At 43.0% G+C, this 17,139-nt stretch overlaps 2 protein-coding genes across 8 annotated transcripts; one reads left to right on the top strand and one right to left on the bottom strand.

Annotated features, from left to right (window-relative positions):
- Positions 1-368: 368 nt before the first annotated feature.
- LOC101758850 lies at positions 369-11,216 on the top strand. Of its 2 annotated transcripts, none has more exons than XM_004956299.4 (18): positions 369-1,002; positions 1,316-1,552; positions 1,844-2,034; positions 2,159-2,318; positions 3,356-3,493; positions 3,586-3,772; positions 4,445-4,590; positions 4,739-4,921; positions 5,963-6,073; positions 6,581-6,700; positions 6,796-6,940; positions 7,239-7,402; positions 8,071-8,157; positions 8,753-9,081; positions 9,624-9,705; positions 9,817-9,947; positions 10,080-10,335; positions 10,450-10,788. In XM_004956299.4, exons 1-18 carry the CDS (start codon positions 697-699, stop codon positions 10,786-10,788), a joined length of 3,312 nt encoding a protein of 1,103 aa, XP_004956356.1. In that variant the 5' UTR covers positions 369-696. The 2 variants fall into 2 exon arrangements, with proteins under 2 accessions (XP_004956356.1, XP_004956355.1); XM_004956298.4 differs by having other exon boundaries at positions 377-1,002; positions 9,808-9,947; positions 10,450-11,216.
- Positions 11,217-11,291: 75 nt separating this feature from the next.
- Positions 11,292-17,133, bottom strand: LOC101757109 (BTB/POZ domain-containing protein At5g47800). Of its 6 annotated transcripts, none has more exons than XM_004956293.4 (5): positions 16,757-17,133; positions 15,110-15,195; positions 14,915-14,984; positions 12,073-13,239; positions 11,292-11,986 (listed from the first exon to the last, which is right to left on the bottom strand). In XM_004956293.4, the coding sequence occupies exons 2-5, from the start codon at positions 15,166-15,168 to the stop codon at positions 11,534-11,536; spliced, it is 1,749 nt and encodes a 582-aa protein (XP_004956350.1). In that variant the 5' UTR covers positions 15,169-15,195; positions 16,757-17,133; the 3' UTR covers positions 11,292-11,533. The 6 variants fall into 6 exon arrangements, with proteins under 6 accessions (XP_004956350.1, XP_004956351.1, XP_004956353.1 ...); XM_004956294.4 differs by having other exon boundaries at positions 15,110-15,192; XM_004956296.4 differs by lacking the exon at positions 16,757-17,133 and adding an exon at positions 15,737-16,465.
- Positions 17,134-17,139: the final 6 nt, after the last annotated feature.

Below are 17,139 nucleotides of genomic sequence, written 5' to 3'. Positions count from 1 at the left end.
GCAAGGTTAAAATTGTTTGTATTATTCACATTTTTTCAGTTGAATTAATGGAAATTCTGAAACTTTGATTTCAAAATGGAGAACTCAATATTAAAAAAATACAACATTTCAGTAATTATGATGCAAACTAATGGAAGCTGCAGAAAGACAACATTTTTTAATCTCTGCACACAGACATAATGCTAATGCTATCAAGGTCCAAGATTTATAAGTGTAATTTATGTCTCGCAGCGACATAAAACTTCGACACGGCCGGCCGCCGGCCGCCGGCCGCCGGCGGTCCTCTGTTTGTCCCGCCGTCCGTCCACCCTGCGTCAACATTCGTGCGCCTTTGGATCCGACAGGCCACTGCCGGCCGTCCCCACCAACCAGCGACCCCGGCCCGCTACACCCCTCCAAAGCCAGGCACGAAAGAGCTCCCCACAACGCCGCCGCTTCCCTCGCACCACCGCCCCACCACCACCTCCACATCTCCGCCACCCGTCCTCCTCCGAGGGTTCTCCGCGGGACACGACCCTGGCCGCGGCATTCGCCCGAGGGAACCTCCGCTCCCGCAAGGCTTCCCTCTCTCCGTCCCTGGATCCCCCCGAGCTGCCCCCAGGGTGCAAGATCTCGTCCGCGATCCGAAGGCTCCACCGTCTGTTTTCCCTCTGATCTTGCTCGATCTTGGAGCAAGGCTCGAGCTTTTCTTCCCCCATGGGCGGCGGCGGCGGCGGATTCCGGGGCAGCTGCCGGGTTGGGGCTGTGCTGCTCTTCTCCGCCTGGGTCGCGCTTGCGGCGCTCAGCAGGCTGCTGCGGCCGGTGCCCAACGGCTGCGTCATGACATACATGTACCCGACCTACATCCCCATCGCCGGCGCGCCCAGGAATGTCTCCTCCGACAGGTACGGGCTCTTCCTGTACCACGAGGGCTGGAAGCAGATCGACTTCGCAAAGCACATTAGGGGACTTAGAGGCGTGCCCGTGCTCTTCATTCCCGGCAACGGAGGAAGCTACAAGCAGGTGATCAAGTTCGCTTCTTTGGCTAGCTTTCGTTGTCCTTGGTTCAGAACTTTGTTCTGGAATCGAATGTGGTCCCTTTTTAGTGATAAAGATTTCGGATTAGTTGGTGAGGTTCATATTCAGACTTGACATAATCATGTCTTCTGTATCTCTGTTCTGCCCCCTTGTGCTATTGCGGGAGGGGGTGCCGTGCAAATTGAATTCTTATAAGATAAGATGCCTGATGGTACGATGCACTTGTGGTTCAGCTTATTTTGTTACAAATGCACACAAAGTACTGCTGTTACTGATGATGGTCATATTTGGCATTTAGGTCCGGTCGTTGGCTGCGGAATCTTTTAAAGCGTATCAGAATGGTCCACTTGAGCCCACATTTTATCGGGAAGCATCTAGCACTTTCGCAGGGGATGAACCCAAAGATTTTTCAATTCCATCACGATATGGTCGCATGCTGGATTGGTTTGCTGTTGACCTTGAAGGAGAGCACTCTGCAATGGATGGTCGGATACTTGAGGAGCATACTGAATATGTTGTATATGCCATTCACAGGGTAACCAGTCCCAACTTTTATGATTGTATCTCAGCTTCTGTATTTGTCCCTTTGCTCATTGTCATGATTTAAACTTCTGTTAGAATCATCATCGAATAGGAAAATTTACATACCATTGGATTTTTAAAATGTTGAAGAAGACTATGTTTGCACAAAACGTCGCGCCATGCACATAATCTAGAATTGCCACTCATTTGTCATTGTAGTTTCCAAATTTTCATGGACATTTGCAATGCTTAAGGTTTTCGTCTAGTTTTAAAGTTTACCATGACTTGATCTTGTGCTGTGTAGATCCTTGACCAATATAAAGAATCACATTTAGAGAGAACAAAGGGTGGTGCTCAATCCTCTCATAACTTGCCGTCCAATGTTATACTCGTTGGCCATTCGATGGGTGGTTTTGTGGCTCGAGCAGCTCTTGTCCACCCAAACTTGAGGAAATCAGCTGTGGAAACTATATTGACACTTTCCAGCCCACACCAGTAATCTCTCCCTCCCTCTCTTGTGTTTGTTGTTTTTTTTGTTGTAGTTTTTTAACGTGTATTGTTTGTGATCGGGTGGATGAGCAAATGGTGCTCAGGATTTCACATAATTTCTTATATCCAGGTACCCTCCCATTGCACTTCAGCCATCCTTGGGTCATTTTTTCTCTCATGTCAATGAAGAATGGAGAAAGGGATACAAGACTGGAGTATCACATGCAAGCAGTCCAAAGTTATCAAATGTTGTTGTTGTGTCTATATCGGGTGGGATTCATGATTATCAGGTATCTTTTTCACTGATATCATCAATCTAACTCAGATTTGGTTATCCCTATGTTATCTTCAAAGACAAGATGGCTTTTTCGGTAAACAGTACGATCTACGATTTCTTGCTTTCCAATCACCTATGGTGACAGCAAAATTCTTAGCTATACTAAGAAAAGAGAATCATCTCCATGATATACTGAATCAACACCATAGAATTAATATTCCTCAATTCTATGTTTAGTTAATGCCCTGTAATCTATATGTGATATGTCACCAACAAACAATTGTCATGACATGGCTTGTAAATTATCATCTTACCTAGCTGTGTAGATATTCAGCATTTTGCATATGGAATTATTTATCACTGCATGTTTATAAATTTTGAAATAAAGTTGCTTTGATCCTTGTTCCAAGTTGCAAATACACAATAGACTCACTAAAATTGTTGATTCACTTATAGTGGGCATTTTCGATTGCATCTTTGTTTTCCATTGTTAGACTGCCTACAAAACTAGGAGAGTGACATTGACTTGACCAAACTCAGGCAAATGGGTCAGCTATCGGTCAGTTAGTGCTCCTATCCGCATGAATGCTGAATTCTTCAGGTGCTATGGTTCCAGTCATACATGACACTGGCGGATTTCTTCGTCTTTGGGCTATAAGGCAGCACCTACATCAGCGGTTTGCAGTAAAACTGCTGATGTAACTTATGTTTTACCAGTTCAATGGGCATACTGTTTGACCGATCAAATAGCATGATCCAGCCGGCCAGCCCATTTAAGGGCCCATTCTTCTCTGGTTGGACTTCTCGCTGGGTCCCAGTTCTGATATTTAGTCCGGAAATTCGCAGATTTTTTTATTGTTTATTTAAGATTTTCCGTTTATTTAACTTTGTAATGTATATTGTTCAAGTTTGTGTTCAGTTCTTGATGCATGTATGATCTCAGTACCTGATTATTGAACTTTGGACAGTCACAATAACTTTGTCACATGAATGTGTTCATTTTGGAAGTAGGGGCATCTAATTGGTGATTTCTCACTCACTTTGATTCAGATTAGGTCAAGGTTGGCATCACTGGATGGAATTGTGCCTTCTACACATGGATTTATGGTAGGAAGCTCCAGTATGAAGAATGTTTGGTTATCCATGGAGCATCAATCTATCCTATGGTGCAATCAATTAGCTGTACAGGTCGGAACTATGTGTTAATGACAATTGATAAATTCTGAATGTTTTGCTGTTTGTGGTAGCATTGATACTTGTGTTGACTTGACATTCTCCAGGTTGCTCACACTCTTCTTAGCATCATAGATCCTGTCAACGGGCAGCCATTTTTGAGTACACAAAAAAGAGTTTTTGTGTTCACAAAAATGCTTCAAAGTGCTGTTCCTCAGTCTTTGAGTTCAATGACTCATGTTCCTGGTTCTCTATCATCAAATTTGCCTGCCAGTGATAACTGGGATGCTGGAGGTAAAGCTCATTCTTTCCTCCTTAAGTCCGTTGCAGTTAGAGCAGTTGGAAATTGTTTATGGTATGAATGAGCACATACTTCCTGGCCAGGATCTGAAATTTATGTAGAAATGTTGATGAGCCTCTCATATCTCTTTTCAAAAAACTAATTCTGTTTATAAACATTCTATTGCGAAAGAATTTTTTGTCACCTCTTCCAAATTAATTGAACTTATATACTCCCTCCGTCCCAAATTATAGGTCGTTTTAGCTTTTCTAGATTCATAGTTTTTGCCATGCATCTAGACATAGTGTATATCTAAGTGCATAGCAAAATCTACGCATCTAAAAAACCCAAAATGACCTATAATTTGGGACGAAGGAGTAATGTACTAAGATGGTTTCTTTGCTCTTGTTTCTATTGTCTTCCAAGATCTTGTTTATTTAGTTTGAGTGCGGAGTGCCTAACATCAGCACTTATATAACATGGGGCTCATGGAATTGGTAACTTTTTATGCTTTAGAGAAAGCATGTCAAACTGCTACTTTAGTATAGCATATTTATATCGCATTTATTCACTCAAATGTTGTGTAAACCCTTGTGGTTAATTATAGGGTCTTATGCAGTTACATAGTGCCAAAATCTCATATTATTCTTCGTATCTGAACATATTGGTATATTTTTTTTGTGTAGAAGTACAGCAAAAAGATTCACTTTCTTGCCCACCATCCACTCAATGGACCAGTGATGGCCTTGAAAAGGACCTGTACATTCAGTCAAATTCAGTTACCGTTTTAGCAATGGATGGCAGGAGAAGATGGTTAGATATTAAAAAGCTGGTAGGTGACTGCCCTTTTAGTGTTCAATCGCTATCTATATGTGTTTAGAAGTTTCGTTTATCATTTAGAAACTTCCATTGAAGTTTAGATTGGATTACTGCCACATATGATGAATAGCTTTGACAGCTTTGCTCATTTCTTGTGGAAGGGATCAAATGGCAGAGGACACTTTGTTTTTGTAACAAATCTTGCTCCATGTTCTGGAGTAAGGATTCACTTGTGGCCAGAAAAGCATCATTTACCTGTGGAAAATGAACTACCTGCCAGTAAAAAGATATTGGAAGTCACGTCGAAGATGGTCCAAATTCCTGCAGGACCTGCTCCAAAACAGGTGATATTTTCAACTTGTTGACCTAATCATTCTCATTTTCCTACATTCTGTCATTAATTGCTTTGTCTGTGGAATTTGGGTAGACATTACACTGGTTATCTTTGTAATGTGCTGCTTACATTACAGACAGTACAGTTGAGGACCACTAAAATCAGTGTCTTACTGTTAACTGCAATGTATATGCCTCATTTTTGTATAGTATGTTAGGCCAGTCCATGAACTTGATTCTTGGATTTTTTTTCCTATAAATAGATATTAAACATACTTCTTGGAGAGCTTGTGCATTTATGTTGTGTGAATGCCAGGCAGTTCCTGCTACCTTTTGTCTTAGGGACAATTGCACCCTTGCCCTCACTCCAAAATCTAATTGTGGATTTTCCCCTGTTTTTTTTTTCACATTGCATGTTTGCCCTCGTTCATTGAATGTGAACCTACGGTCACTAACTTAATGGCAATTGCTGCAATCTAATTTACATATTGTGGATAATTTAAATAAAATCTCATGAACAGACAAAAGATGTGCCCTCACTGTTACAACATGGCATCTTTTCATCCTCTCTTCCTTATTCTTCTCTTTTCCCACTGTCTCTACACTGGATCTGAGTAGGTGGAGCCGTGAGAGCAGGTGCAAGCATGCGATGGGACAATGTTAGCACACAAAATGTTTTGTTATCTATCATTATGTTCTTTTAGTTTGATATGCTATCTCTATAATGCTCTTAAGCTGACACATGTTATCTCTCTTACATTAAAGTTTCTAAATTTTTAATTTAGAAAATTAAATTAATTTAAATTTAAGTTTAAAAATAACTCATGGAGATAAATGTAGATACACCATTCAAATGTCTAAGTTCTAAACATTATTATTTAATTGTTTGCTGTAAAAACATAGATTATAACGAAAACTTGCCTTTGTTTCTAAAATATGTATATTCTTTAGAGTCTAATAGGATCATGATCCATATGATCCCTGTTATGTCAAACAAAAACCGATCACAATTTTGACAACCTTCATAATTATGTGTTATGCTTTTTGAGTAGGTTGAACCTGGGAGTCAAACTGAGCAACCATCTCCTTCTGCATTTCTTCTTTTAAGTCCAGAAGAAATGAATGGTTTCAGCTTCATGACCATATCAGTGGCGCCTCGACCGGTATTCTCTTGTGCCATTCCTGTCTTGCACTGGAATGTTTTTGGCATAGTTAAATGTGCTTATAAGTTTTTTCGCACATCAACTTTTTGGAAATAGTATGTCCACCACATTAATCCCTTTACAGAAATTTTGCAGCTTTTACTGAGTAAACACAACGGATAAAAAAAATAGTAAATTTCACTGCAGGTACAGCACCTGTACACTAGGCCATAGTCTTATAGAGCATTGTGTGCTCTGCTAAAAAATAAAAGATAAAGCTTGGGCATGTTTGTTTTGTTAGGGCATCTGTACTCTCACATCAATGATGTATAGATAGCTCAGTAACTTAGGTTTTCTGATGTTTCTTAATTATCTAGGTGACTTCAAATTTAATTCGTTATCCCAATCCCACCTGGCACCTTCCGTGTATGTTATGGCCGTTTAAAATCTTTTTCTCAGTGGAAACAAAATATCTCGCTTTGAACCGCTGATGGAATTTTTATCAGTGTTCTGAACTTCAGTATCCAGACAATTTCAGGTAGGCCTCCCCCGGCAGCCTCTATGGCAGTGGGACAGTTCTTCAATCCAGAGGAAGGGGCAAGCGCACTTTCTATTGGCAGGATTATTGGCTCCAGTTTTGCTCCTGAAGTGAGTAACTAGTAATTACTGAAACATAGATTATGATGTTTCGTCTATTGTATGCTATGTAATATTGGTCAAATCTTATAATTTTTTTATCTCAGGAAATATTTCTGTCAGAGGATCACCCGTTGGCTCTTAACTTGTCATTTTCTGCAAGTCTCGGTCTTCTACCAGTAACATTATCACTGAAAACTGCTGGATGTGGAATAAAAGATGCTGGTGACCAAATGGAAGCCGAGAGAAATAGTGAGAACACTACTCTTTTGCTCCGTAAAATACTGATTTGGAAAGCAAAGTACTTTTGCTAGTTTCCTAGTCTTTGTTGGTTACTTTGGTGATAGTAATAACTGATAACAAATGCGGAGTTAACATCTATACTAATGTGTGTGTGTGGGGGGGGGGTGATATTATCAATTAGTAAGTGTCCAATAACATAGAATAACATGTAATACTGTCTGACCAGACTAGCAATTTATGCTGATTACCATAACTAACCTTGTTTGCAGTACCTCAATGACCTCTCGTATGTTTGTTTGTATTATAGATCTTTGTAAGTTGCGGTGCTTCCCACCTGTAGCTTTGGCATGGGATTCTGTATCAGGCCTACACATCATTCCAAATATATACTCAGAGACTGTAGTGGTTGATTCATCACCTGCTTTTTGGGACTCGCCTGAAGGGACGGACAGAACTACAGTAATGATCCTGGTAAGGTTTTGTTTTATGTTGTGTGCCTTTATATATTAACATTAAAGTAAGTTAGTGACTCAAATATGCTCTGTATACGGACACTGGAACTGCAAAAAAATCAGTTTGTTGTATGGAACTACATAATACCGATTCTATTATTTTTAGAACATAGGATCTATGAGGCACTAAATGTTTTTGTACCCTGTGACTTTGCTTATTTTTGCATGAAGCATTTTACCAATTTCATTGATCCCTTTGTTTCATCACTTCTGCTAGCTGTTGTGCACTGCCAGGTGCTAGCCGTTAGCCTTTTACAAACCTAGAGCATATGGTTGCAAATCAGTACTAGCAACTGTACCTGTCATTTTCCTATGAAAAGTACAATATTTTACCCTGCTTGCAAATCAATACTAGCAACTGTACCACTTATCACCTTGGGTGGCCCATCTTAACTAATCCTAAATTGAATGCTAGAATTACTAGTGTGGTAGTGTCAGTTTCGAACAAATATTGAATTTACAGTTTCACATAGCAGTATCAGATATTCAAATGTATGGGGTGTCAAGTTGTACAATATGCATTTTCCATTTGTCACAGAGCTAATTTTCTCGTCTTTTAACTTATCCATAGTAAGAAATCAAAACAAGTTATCTCTCAACTGTAACTCGGTGTCTTGGAATTTGTAGGCTGACCCACATTGCTCATATAAAGTCACTGCTCGTGCTTCACTAAGTGCTGCGGCAAGCAGATTCTTTTTATTGTACTCATCAGAGGTAAATCTTCTTGTTCCTATGTACTTCGATACTTGCATGACAGCATGCTGTTACCCTTTTTTCTGAGTTCCATTCATAAACGGAGGATCACACAGTAGTGTTGTTACATCTGCTAGATCACATTGATTGTTTAACGCTATATGATATGGATTTGGTTGGATATGGTTACAAGATCACAGGTAGAGCACTCCCTGTCATCTTATTGCGGGCAGCATTCTTCCCTGCCAGGCACTAGCCGTTAGCCTTTTACAAACCTTGAGCATATGGATGCACATCAGCACCTCATATACAAAAACCTTCAAAACAAAATAGATGGTTTCTGGGCTCAGGTCTGCTAAAATTTCCAGCCTGTAGCCTCTTCATATCTTGAAGTCCATTAGGATATTTTCTAGTTTTCCTTTGCTATATTATCTGCCAGTCTTTGTACTGGAATCTATGTCTTTCACAACACCAAGTTATTGATTATATATCATTCTCATTTTATTAACATGTCACTGTATGTTTACATGGAACTGCTAACTACTGTAACAGCATAATTACATAAGCGATCAGCAATTCTTTGTTATTTTCTAAACTGCAACCTGTTTGCTTGCAGATTCTTGGTTTCATGGTGGCCATAATGTTTTTCGGCCTGATGCGACAGTCGTCAGCATGGGAATGCGATTCTTCTGTGCCATCCATTTTATCAGCTATAGAGTCTAATCTTGGACTACCAAAGCCATTCATGTTTCTTTGCTTCATGCCGATACTTCTATTTCTTGCCTTTTTATTTTTCACGACTGAGCAAAAACCACCATTTGGGACCTTCTTGTTGGTTACTGTGATCTGCTATATAGTTGCTAATGGTTTCACAATCTTGTTGATACTAAGTTCAAAATTGTTTCTGTATGCGGTTGCCATTCTACATGTCTTTATCAAGAGAAGGTCAGTACACACTAGTATATCTAACAGTCTTTTTTGGTCTCTTCCATCTTTTCGTTGTTAAACATGCAGATACTTCAGATTTTACTGGTTCTGATCAAGAGCTATTAGTCTTGAAATTGCTAACTATCTTTGGGATAGAGGTGTTCCATTTGATTGGAACACTTTGCTTCTTGTATAAGTAGGTAGCTTTTATTAGAATCATTATTCTGATTAGCAATGCAATTCACACAATTTTTTTCCTTACCCATCAAGTATAAGAGTATCTTTTAAGGAAGATGGCCAGTTTAATTTCAGAACTACCATGATTGGTTATTATTTCGTTTCAAGTACTCCAAAAGTTGTGTTATGGTTATTACCTATGTTAAACCATATTTTACTTGTTTATACAAGTCCGACTTTTTATTTCTTGTCCTGTGTGACTTGATAAATGATTTGTTATGAAGCATAAATAATTGCTGTATTGTTGACTATATGGACTCTGCGCTCAACATAAAATCATACTACCATTTGTCTTCCTCAAATCTTGCAACAATTATTTACAGATGGCAATCATGGGGGGATGGTGTTCAATCTGCATTTCTTCGTCAATTCTTCACTTTCTCTTTCTCATTGCAGTCACTGAAGGTAGACATCCAGTTATAAGTGAATGTATATGGAGACCTTATTTTCTTTCTTTTTCGTCTAGTCCTTTGTATTCAGGTACCAACTAACGTCATCTTGGAAAAGATTGTGCAGATGCTTAAGAACAATCCAAATATAATTGTAGCAATTGCTACTTTACCACTTGTCTGTTTGGTTCATCCAGCTATTGGCCTTGGTCTGCTACTTCTCTCTCATACCTTCCACGCCCATTCAAATCTATGCAGGTGCGTTTTAACTTTTTAAGGATACTTTTTAATTTATATTTTACTCCCTCTGTTCCAAATTACCAGCTTTTTATGCTTAATTTATTTGTTGCTGTGACACAATCTAAAGTGGAATTCTTTGTCCTTTAACAGCTTTTTAGCAGCTTCTTTTCGTAGTATCACTCAGAAAAAGGACTTGTACAAATCCAAGATGGGTGATGGTCCAGTTCTGCTTTCCAAAAGTAAATCAGATGGGCTCCAGCAACTTCTGCCAATGGGTGATAGCCCAACGGCGCCTAAAAGCTTTACTGACAGTCAACTAGAATTGTTTGATTGTCGGCATGGCATCATGATTTTGCATCTTCTAACCACACTCATGTTTGCGCCTTCACTTGTTGCTTGGCTACAGGTTTGTCATTCTTAACTACCTGAACATCATGAGGCAAATTCCTCCTAGTTTCCAGCTTTCTATTTGATTGACTTAATCAGTGAGGATTCCAATCTGTTCCTTTTTTTTCTACAGAGGATTGGTATGGGGCAGAATTTTCCCTGGTTCATAGATTCAGCTATTTGCGTTGGTGTTATACTGCATGGACTATTTGGATCCCAACCGAATGTCAGCTGCTGCATATCTTTCAAGCTACCTGGAAGGAGAAGGCGCGAAGTTGGTCTGAGCTTCCTCTACCTCCTGGCTGGCTATTATTCCTTCGTAAGCTCCATGGCTTTGGCGCCATATAGAGCCTTGTATGCCATGGCAATCATCGGTTACATATGTTTTGCTTCCAGAGTTATTGAGAGAAGAAATATGGTGAGAGGTGACATTAGCTCTAGGAGAAGTCGGAAGCACTCTCATAGACACTGACACCGTGGAAATTGTAGTTTTGCTATAGTGGAACAGATTTGTGTATGATAGCAGCTCCTGGTTTCTGGTTAACGGTTCAAAACCGCAAAAGCCTGCTTGGGTGCTGACTGCTGAGGCCAGTTTTGGGAGTCTAAGCAGGGTAGATTCTTGTTTGTGCAGTTTTTGGCAGACCGAGGAGAATGAGATTGCAATTGCGATTCTGTGGAGATTACTTGTAGCTGAAAGGTGAGGTCGAAATCCGGCTTTTTAACCCCCATCGTTTGAATCTGGGTTTCCTGTAACTGTTTTGTCTGGAAAGATGAATCGGTAAATGTACATTGTTTAAGGCTAGCTAGTGTGGCACATGAAATGATTTTCGGCAAGATGCATTTGAATGAACTACGGCATATATCAACTTATCTGTATAAAGTTGGTTAGAATTGCTGATATTTGGCAAGGCTATGAATGAGAAGACCTTGATTTGGTAAGACTTAAAATTCAAAAAACAAATTGACCAGGAAGAATATGATGCACATGAATCCTCTTTTTCTTTTTTTTTCCAATTGGTGAGCTATCCCTAGATTGCACGAGTGTAGCCACTTATTAATCTCCCATCCATTTTAATTACAAAACCTGCCCCCTCATTCTCTTCCAAGTTTCAACAAGGATGCCTCTTACATCTCCCACCAAAAATGGGATGCACTGAAATATATATATTAAAAAAATCAAGAATCACAAGTATGAACAAATTGCACAATCGGCTTCATCACTGCTTGTTCCTCATCCTGCTCCCTCTCTCCTCTGGCGTCCTCTCCTTCCTCGCCGGCGGTGGCGGTGTCTTGGTTGACGCTGACAGCGACCTCGTCATGGTGGCTGCTGCTGCTCCGTCCACCACCCGGGCGTGATCACGGCGTGGCCGGTGCACGTCTGACTTGTGGTCGGCGGATGAGGCCGGCTCGTCCTCTCTGGTTCTCGTCGCGAGCCGGGAGGTGGCGTCGACCGAGGCCCGGTCTGCCGGCGCGACGGCCGCGCCGCCATGGCTGGCTCCAGCGGCGGTGCCCATGGTCCTCTCCTGCTCGACGAAGAGGAGCTGCACGATGGTGCGCAGCGGCATCCGGTCGTTGGATATCGCCTGCGCCCGCACGTCCGGCGACAGCTTCCGGCAGTCGATCAGCCGGCACAGCCGCTTCTTGTCCGCCTTGCTGAGCTCCGGGTGCTCCTGCAAGTAACCGCCATGGCCATTGAATTGGTCAACTCCAATCCCGTCAAAATTTTCATGTTCGTTGGAGAGAGATTTCTTCTTACCTTGAGGTAGACGTCGATGGCGTGGTAGAGGCCGTCGTGGTCGCTGCGGGCGATGTCCGGCAAGCACTCGACGAGGTCGGCGAATCTTCCCACGGGGAAGTCGCGGTCGAGCGCGATGGTCCGCAGGTACTCGTCGAAGGTCCTGGCGACCTTGTCCATGGCGGCGCCCATCCGCCGGCGCTCGTCAGGCGGCGCGGGCCGCTGGAACTGCGCGAGGAAGTGCTCCAGCACGGCCTCCGCCGCGCCGACGTCGTACGCCTGCGGATCCGACGGCAGCGGGATGAGCAGGTCCGCCGCCGTGGCCTCGTGCAGCTGGGACCCGGCCTGCCGTACCAGCTGCGCGCGCGTCGACGACGACGCGCCGACGTAGTTGGCCACCCGCAGCAGCCGCAGCAGGAACCGGCCGGTGACCGACCCCGGCTCGCCGGGGATCATCGTGACGACGGACTCCAGCACGCGCCGCTGCGTCGCCAGCGTCTCCTCGGCGGCCGAGCTCTGCGCCGCCTGGTGGTGGAGGGCGACGCCGCCGTTGGCAAAGCCAGCGCCTCCGACGGCGCGCAGCGGGTCGACGAGGTGCTTGCAGGCGTAGACGTGCAGCGCCTCGCCGATGAGCGGCGGCGGGAGCAGCCGTGACGCGCGCACGGTGGAGAGGACCGACCGGAACACCTCGATGTCGAGCTCGGAGACGTCCTCCGTCCACCAGTCCTTGGGCACCGATGACTTCCTGCTGGTGTACCCCGGGCGGGTGTAGGTGAAGGACCAGGTGACCTTGGACGGCGGCGTGAGGATCTTCTCGACGATGGAGTCGACGCAGGGCTGGACGACGCGGCTCTCGCTCCAGCCGGAGACCCGCCACGCCGCCTGCAGCGCGGCGACGGAGTCCTTCCACCCGTGGAGGACGCACGAGTCGAAGAAGGACTCGAGCTTGGCCGCCAGGTTGCCCTTGGCGACGGCCTCCGTCATCCGGAGGAACCGCGCCGCCAGCATCGACGGCACCAGGTTCGCCGCGCTGATGCTGATGGAGATGCCGTAGCAGAACTTGGCGCACAGCTCGAAGGCATCCTCGCCGCCGGGGATGTCGTGCAGCGCCACGGGCACCGGCTCCTCCTCGTCGCCGGTGTCGGAGCAGAGGCGCTGCAGGAGGCCGCACTTGAGGAGCAGGGGGAACTACAGGTAGGTAAACAACACCTGAAATCAAGAGGCTGGGCGACATTGGAAAGGGGCAAACCCACAAAATCGCTCATCTCAGCAATCAAGATCCGCGCTACTTCATGCTAGCTTATCCATCTATCGACCTGGAAGCAGAAATTATCTGATGATATGCATTTTAAGCTACCGTGAAATCGCAAAATGGACCGGAACTTGTGATTCATGTTGTGTACTTTGTAGTTTACTTTGTTCTGCTATATATGTTGTTCTGATGTCTATTGCTGCATAAGAAAAGCAAGTGATCATCACTTCTTTGCATAGCCTGATTAAATTGCAGCTGCAAATGATGTTGAAGCAAGAAGATGCAAATGTTCAGAATTATGGCTACATTGCCACAAGTTATGGACGAGTTCAAATGTACTAGTTCTGCAAATCCGCCAAAATAGTTTCAGATGTGATTCTCCTCTATAACTATTTGCTTAGCAAAATGTAAAATGCCAAACGCTTGATTCAATCTGAATACTACTCTAGTGGAAATTAGGTAATCATCTCTGAGACTTGGGAAAAAAACAGGACTCGTGGAAAGACCAGAAGCAACTGCATAACCAGAGTACCGCCGGACCACCATGGACGGTCAGTACCAACCCTTGAAACTAGAAGCTGGTCATAGCTTCTACCACATGATCACTTTACAAATTGCTAGTAAACTACTCACATCAGTGGCATTCACGAGACAACCTAATGACGAACTGGACAATCTGTTCTCCAGCATCTTTACTACTAGGTTTGCATGTTATTAATCAGAAGAAGCTTTTGAAGCGTGTATCTGAAAAAGCGCGAGACAAGCATTCTTTATGCCATTTGTGTGTTCGGATCTGCATGTGAACTATGACAATCTTGGTAAAGCAGATCCTCAGGCCTATGAACCAACCGAGATTCGTTCATTCATTAAGCATTTTAATTAGTAAACAAAGATAGAGTTGGTTTGATGCCATCATGGGGCTTTGATCTACACTAATCATTGCAAGCGGCGACTTAGCAAAGGTGCCTTAATTAGTTTTTGCTCAAAAAAAGGTGCCTCAGTTCATAGCATCATTAGATCCGTGACAATGCCAATGGGAAGAAAGTGGCAAAGGTGAACATGTGACACGATGAACTATAAGAGAAAGATGGATCAAGTGCAGCGCCCCCATCCTAATCTATGTTCGTCGAATGCATTAATGGTTCGGATTTTATAAAGGTAGTGGCTATAAACCTATGACTATGAGATCTCTGAGCCTTTACAAGTGGTTGCAACTGCAGTTGATTGACAGGAATATATTTTCTCAATCAACTTTGTGCTTTCAGTGTGGAGCAAATCTTTTCAGGGGAGATGTTCCTTGCATCGGATTGATACGGATATTTTGTTGACTAACAAGTTTCTAAAACTTCTTTTGAGTCACTGGAACCTATAAACTTGTTCATATTTTGAAGTATATTTTGATAATGAAGGAAGCACTAAACATGGTGTTATCTCTGTTATATTTCTCAAACTACTTTTGAGTCACTTGAACCTAGAAACATGGTGTTACCTCTCAGAACTCCGCAAAGAAAAGATGAACATGACTAACCTAATAACACCCCACGAGGAATGTGTGAATGTTTCATAACAGGAAATGATGATCACTTTGCATAAATAAGAAACTATTAGCACCTTGTGTAGCTCATACTTGGTGTTGTTGACATGGATGATGAGATCCGCGGGTACGTCTGATACTACTGACCTGACAAGACATAACAATTCAAAGCTCCTGAGTAACTCAGTAATAATTTTCAAAAAGTATTTGACGCTACACGGAGTAAATGTTAGTATTTCCTTGCAAAATGTAAAATGTTGCAAGACATTTACCTGACTGCTTCTTCAGTGTAGAATGTATCGGGTTTTGTCCCAAGCTTCATGTACTTCATTGCGATGATCTTCTTGACCAAGTCCTGCTATTAAGATAAGATCCTCTTAATCCACTGGCAGCTTCTGCTGAATTACTTGACCACATCAACATATTGGAAAATAAGAGGAGCATCAAAATGAGTTGAACAACAAACAGTCGGCTCCCCCATTGTCAGGCAAAAACAGAGATAACACCATGTTTAGTGCTTCCTTCATTATCAAAATATAGTTCAGAAAAAAAGAACATAAATGTCATAATCTCTCAAAATGACTTCTATGTTGCACAACCATGTAGCAAGGATTTTCCGGCGACAGGATGTTAAAAGTCAGTCACCGCTTATTTTCAGAACCTAAGCTAGAACAGAACAGCTGGACTCGTAGTCAAAGCATTAAAAATCTCAAATTATTCAAAACTTCAGAAATAGATCTTTTCAGTGACAAATTCTTAGAACTTGATACTAAAAAATGCTAATGCAATAAAAGCAAACTGCAAAAATGCCAGAAAATTGTTCAGAACTTCCAAATTCAAGGAAAGCTTTCTCTTCAAGCAAAACAAATGCGCTGTAGCATGGTAAAGTGGATCCACACCTTGAGGAATTAAAAAGAAAAACCCCGAAACCTTATAATCTGCCAGCTAAAAAGCTGGACCTCAAGCTCATGGAAAATGTGAGGTGACTGAGGTGTGGCCCTTCTCATTTGGAGAAAAAGCGCAATCAGCCCCTGCTAATATATATACTCTAGGAGGAGAGGAGCTTTCAGAACCACACTTCCCACTGTGTGTGTGTGTGTGGTGTGTGTGGTCTTTCTTGATAGCTAGCTATGGGTGAGCCCCATAGCCCATCCTAGCTCTCTCCGTCCTTTCGCCTTCTGAATATCATCGCGAAAGAGTGTATATTATTGAGATGTTTCTTGTATGCACTTCTTTGTAGTTTATGCAAGCATGACTTCACAACCAGAGTCACACGCATACACATGGTGGCATCTTAAGGGTCTTGTGGGGTTGATTAGGCTGACTCACCTTTTGTTGATGGTGTAGTGCTGATGTGACCTGTGCCCAGACCACACAACACACACACTCATAATCCAATACAGAGACAGGGTGCTGGCCACATTAGTGACAAAGGTGTGAGTGGAAGATCAGTCCTGGCCTCATCAGAGGCAGCTTTTAAGGAAGCAAAAATCCAAGATAAGCTGATTTAGATTTTCCTTTCGTCAAAGGATAGATGCTAATTCTAGAGTTTTAATTTCTTGAGAGAAAAAATCCAAATGAAAGAAGGATTTCTAGGAGCTGGGATTCTGGGAATCCCTGAAATCTGGTGAATCAGTTTTGTGCTTATGCTGCGCACCTAGCATTTCCCCAGTGCCCAAAGCATCAGGGGCATTAGGGAGACATATGGGGCCTCCACGCAACTCATGTCCCTTGAAGCCTCATCATGCACCAAACTCCAGCTTGTAGCGTGTGTGTGTGTGTGTGTGTGTGTGTGTGTGTGTGTGTGAGAGAGAGAGAGAGAGAGAGAGGGAGGGAGAGGGAGGGAGAGAGAGGGAGGGGGGGGGGGGGGGGAAGGCAGGAAGGTGCTGCTTTCAGATGGAACAGTGCTTGTAACTCACCTCAAGCAGGCCTCACACCACAAGGCTCCACCAGTACATGCATCACCTCAAGCAGGACTCCTTTTGCTGCTCACTCTTTTTCTGCACAAGATGTTGGCATCTTGGCATCACCCCACTGTCCATTTATGTATGCAGGCTTTCCATGAGTAGTTTGAGCACATGCAAATAATGGATGACTTTTTTGGTTTGCATTCAAGCATATCAACACTAGTCACAAGTTTCGCCGATTGCGACGCCTTTTGGTTTCTCTGAAATACTGAATGAGCCCCTTAACTAGAGGGATGTGGACTGAAGGTCTGAAATTAACATCAAGTGCAGCTAGCATGGAATGCGTGCACGGAAGATGCCAGGTTCATTGCAAGTGAGAGGGGGGTTGGTGTGGG

The sequence above is a fragment of the Setaria italica genome, chromosome II, assembly GCF_000263155.2.
Source record: "Setaria italica strain Yugu1 chromosome II, Setaria_italica_v2.0, whole genome shotgun sequence".
NCBI classification, from domain to species: domain Eukaryota; kingdom Viridiplantae; phylum Streptophyta; class Magnoliopsida; order Poales; family Poaceae; genus Setaria; species Setaria italica.
The sequence above is the reverse complement of the archived record's forward strand: the minus strand, read 5'-3'. Positions and strand labels throughout refer to the sequence as shown.

Bases quoted from the DNA above. Each gene is read 5' to 3' on its own strand.
- LOC101758850 (XM_004956298.4), top strand. From the start codon at position 697: ATGGGCGGCGGCGGCGGCGGATTCCGGGGCAGCTGCCGGGTTGGGGCT. The intron at 1,003-1,315 runs GTGATCAAGTTC...TTTGGCATTTAG, and splicing joins ACGGAGGAAGCTACAAGCAG to GTCCGGTCGTTGGCTGCGGA. The intron at 9,082-9,623 runs GTCAGTACACAC...AATTATTTACAG, and splicing joins CATGTCTTTATCAAGAGAAG to ATGGCAATCATGGGGGGATG.
- LOC101757109 (XM_004956293.4), bottom strand. From the start codon at position 15,168: ATGAAGTACATGAAGCTTGGGACAAAACCCGATACATTCTACACTGAA. The intron at 14,985-15,109 runs GTAAATGTCTTG...ATGTCTTGTCAG, and splicing joins TACACTGAAGAAGCAGTCAG to GTCAGTAGTATCAGACGTAC. The intron at 11,987-12,072 runs GTAAGAAGAAAT...GGTTACTTGCAG, and splicing joins CCATCGACGTCTACCTCAAG to GAGCACCCGGAGCTCAGCAA.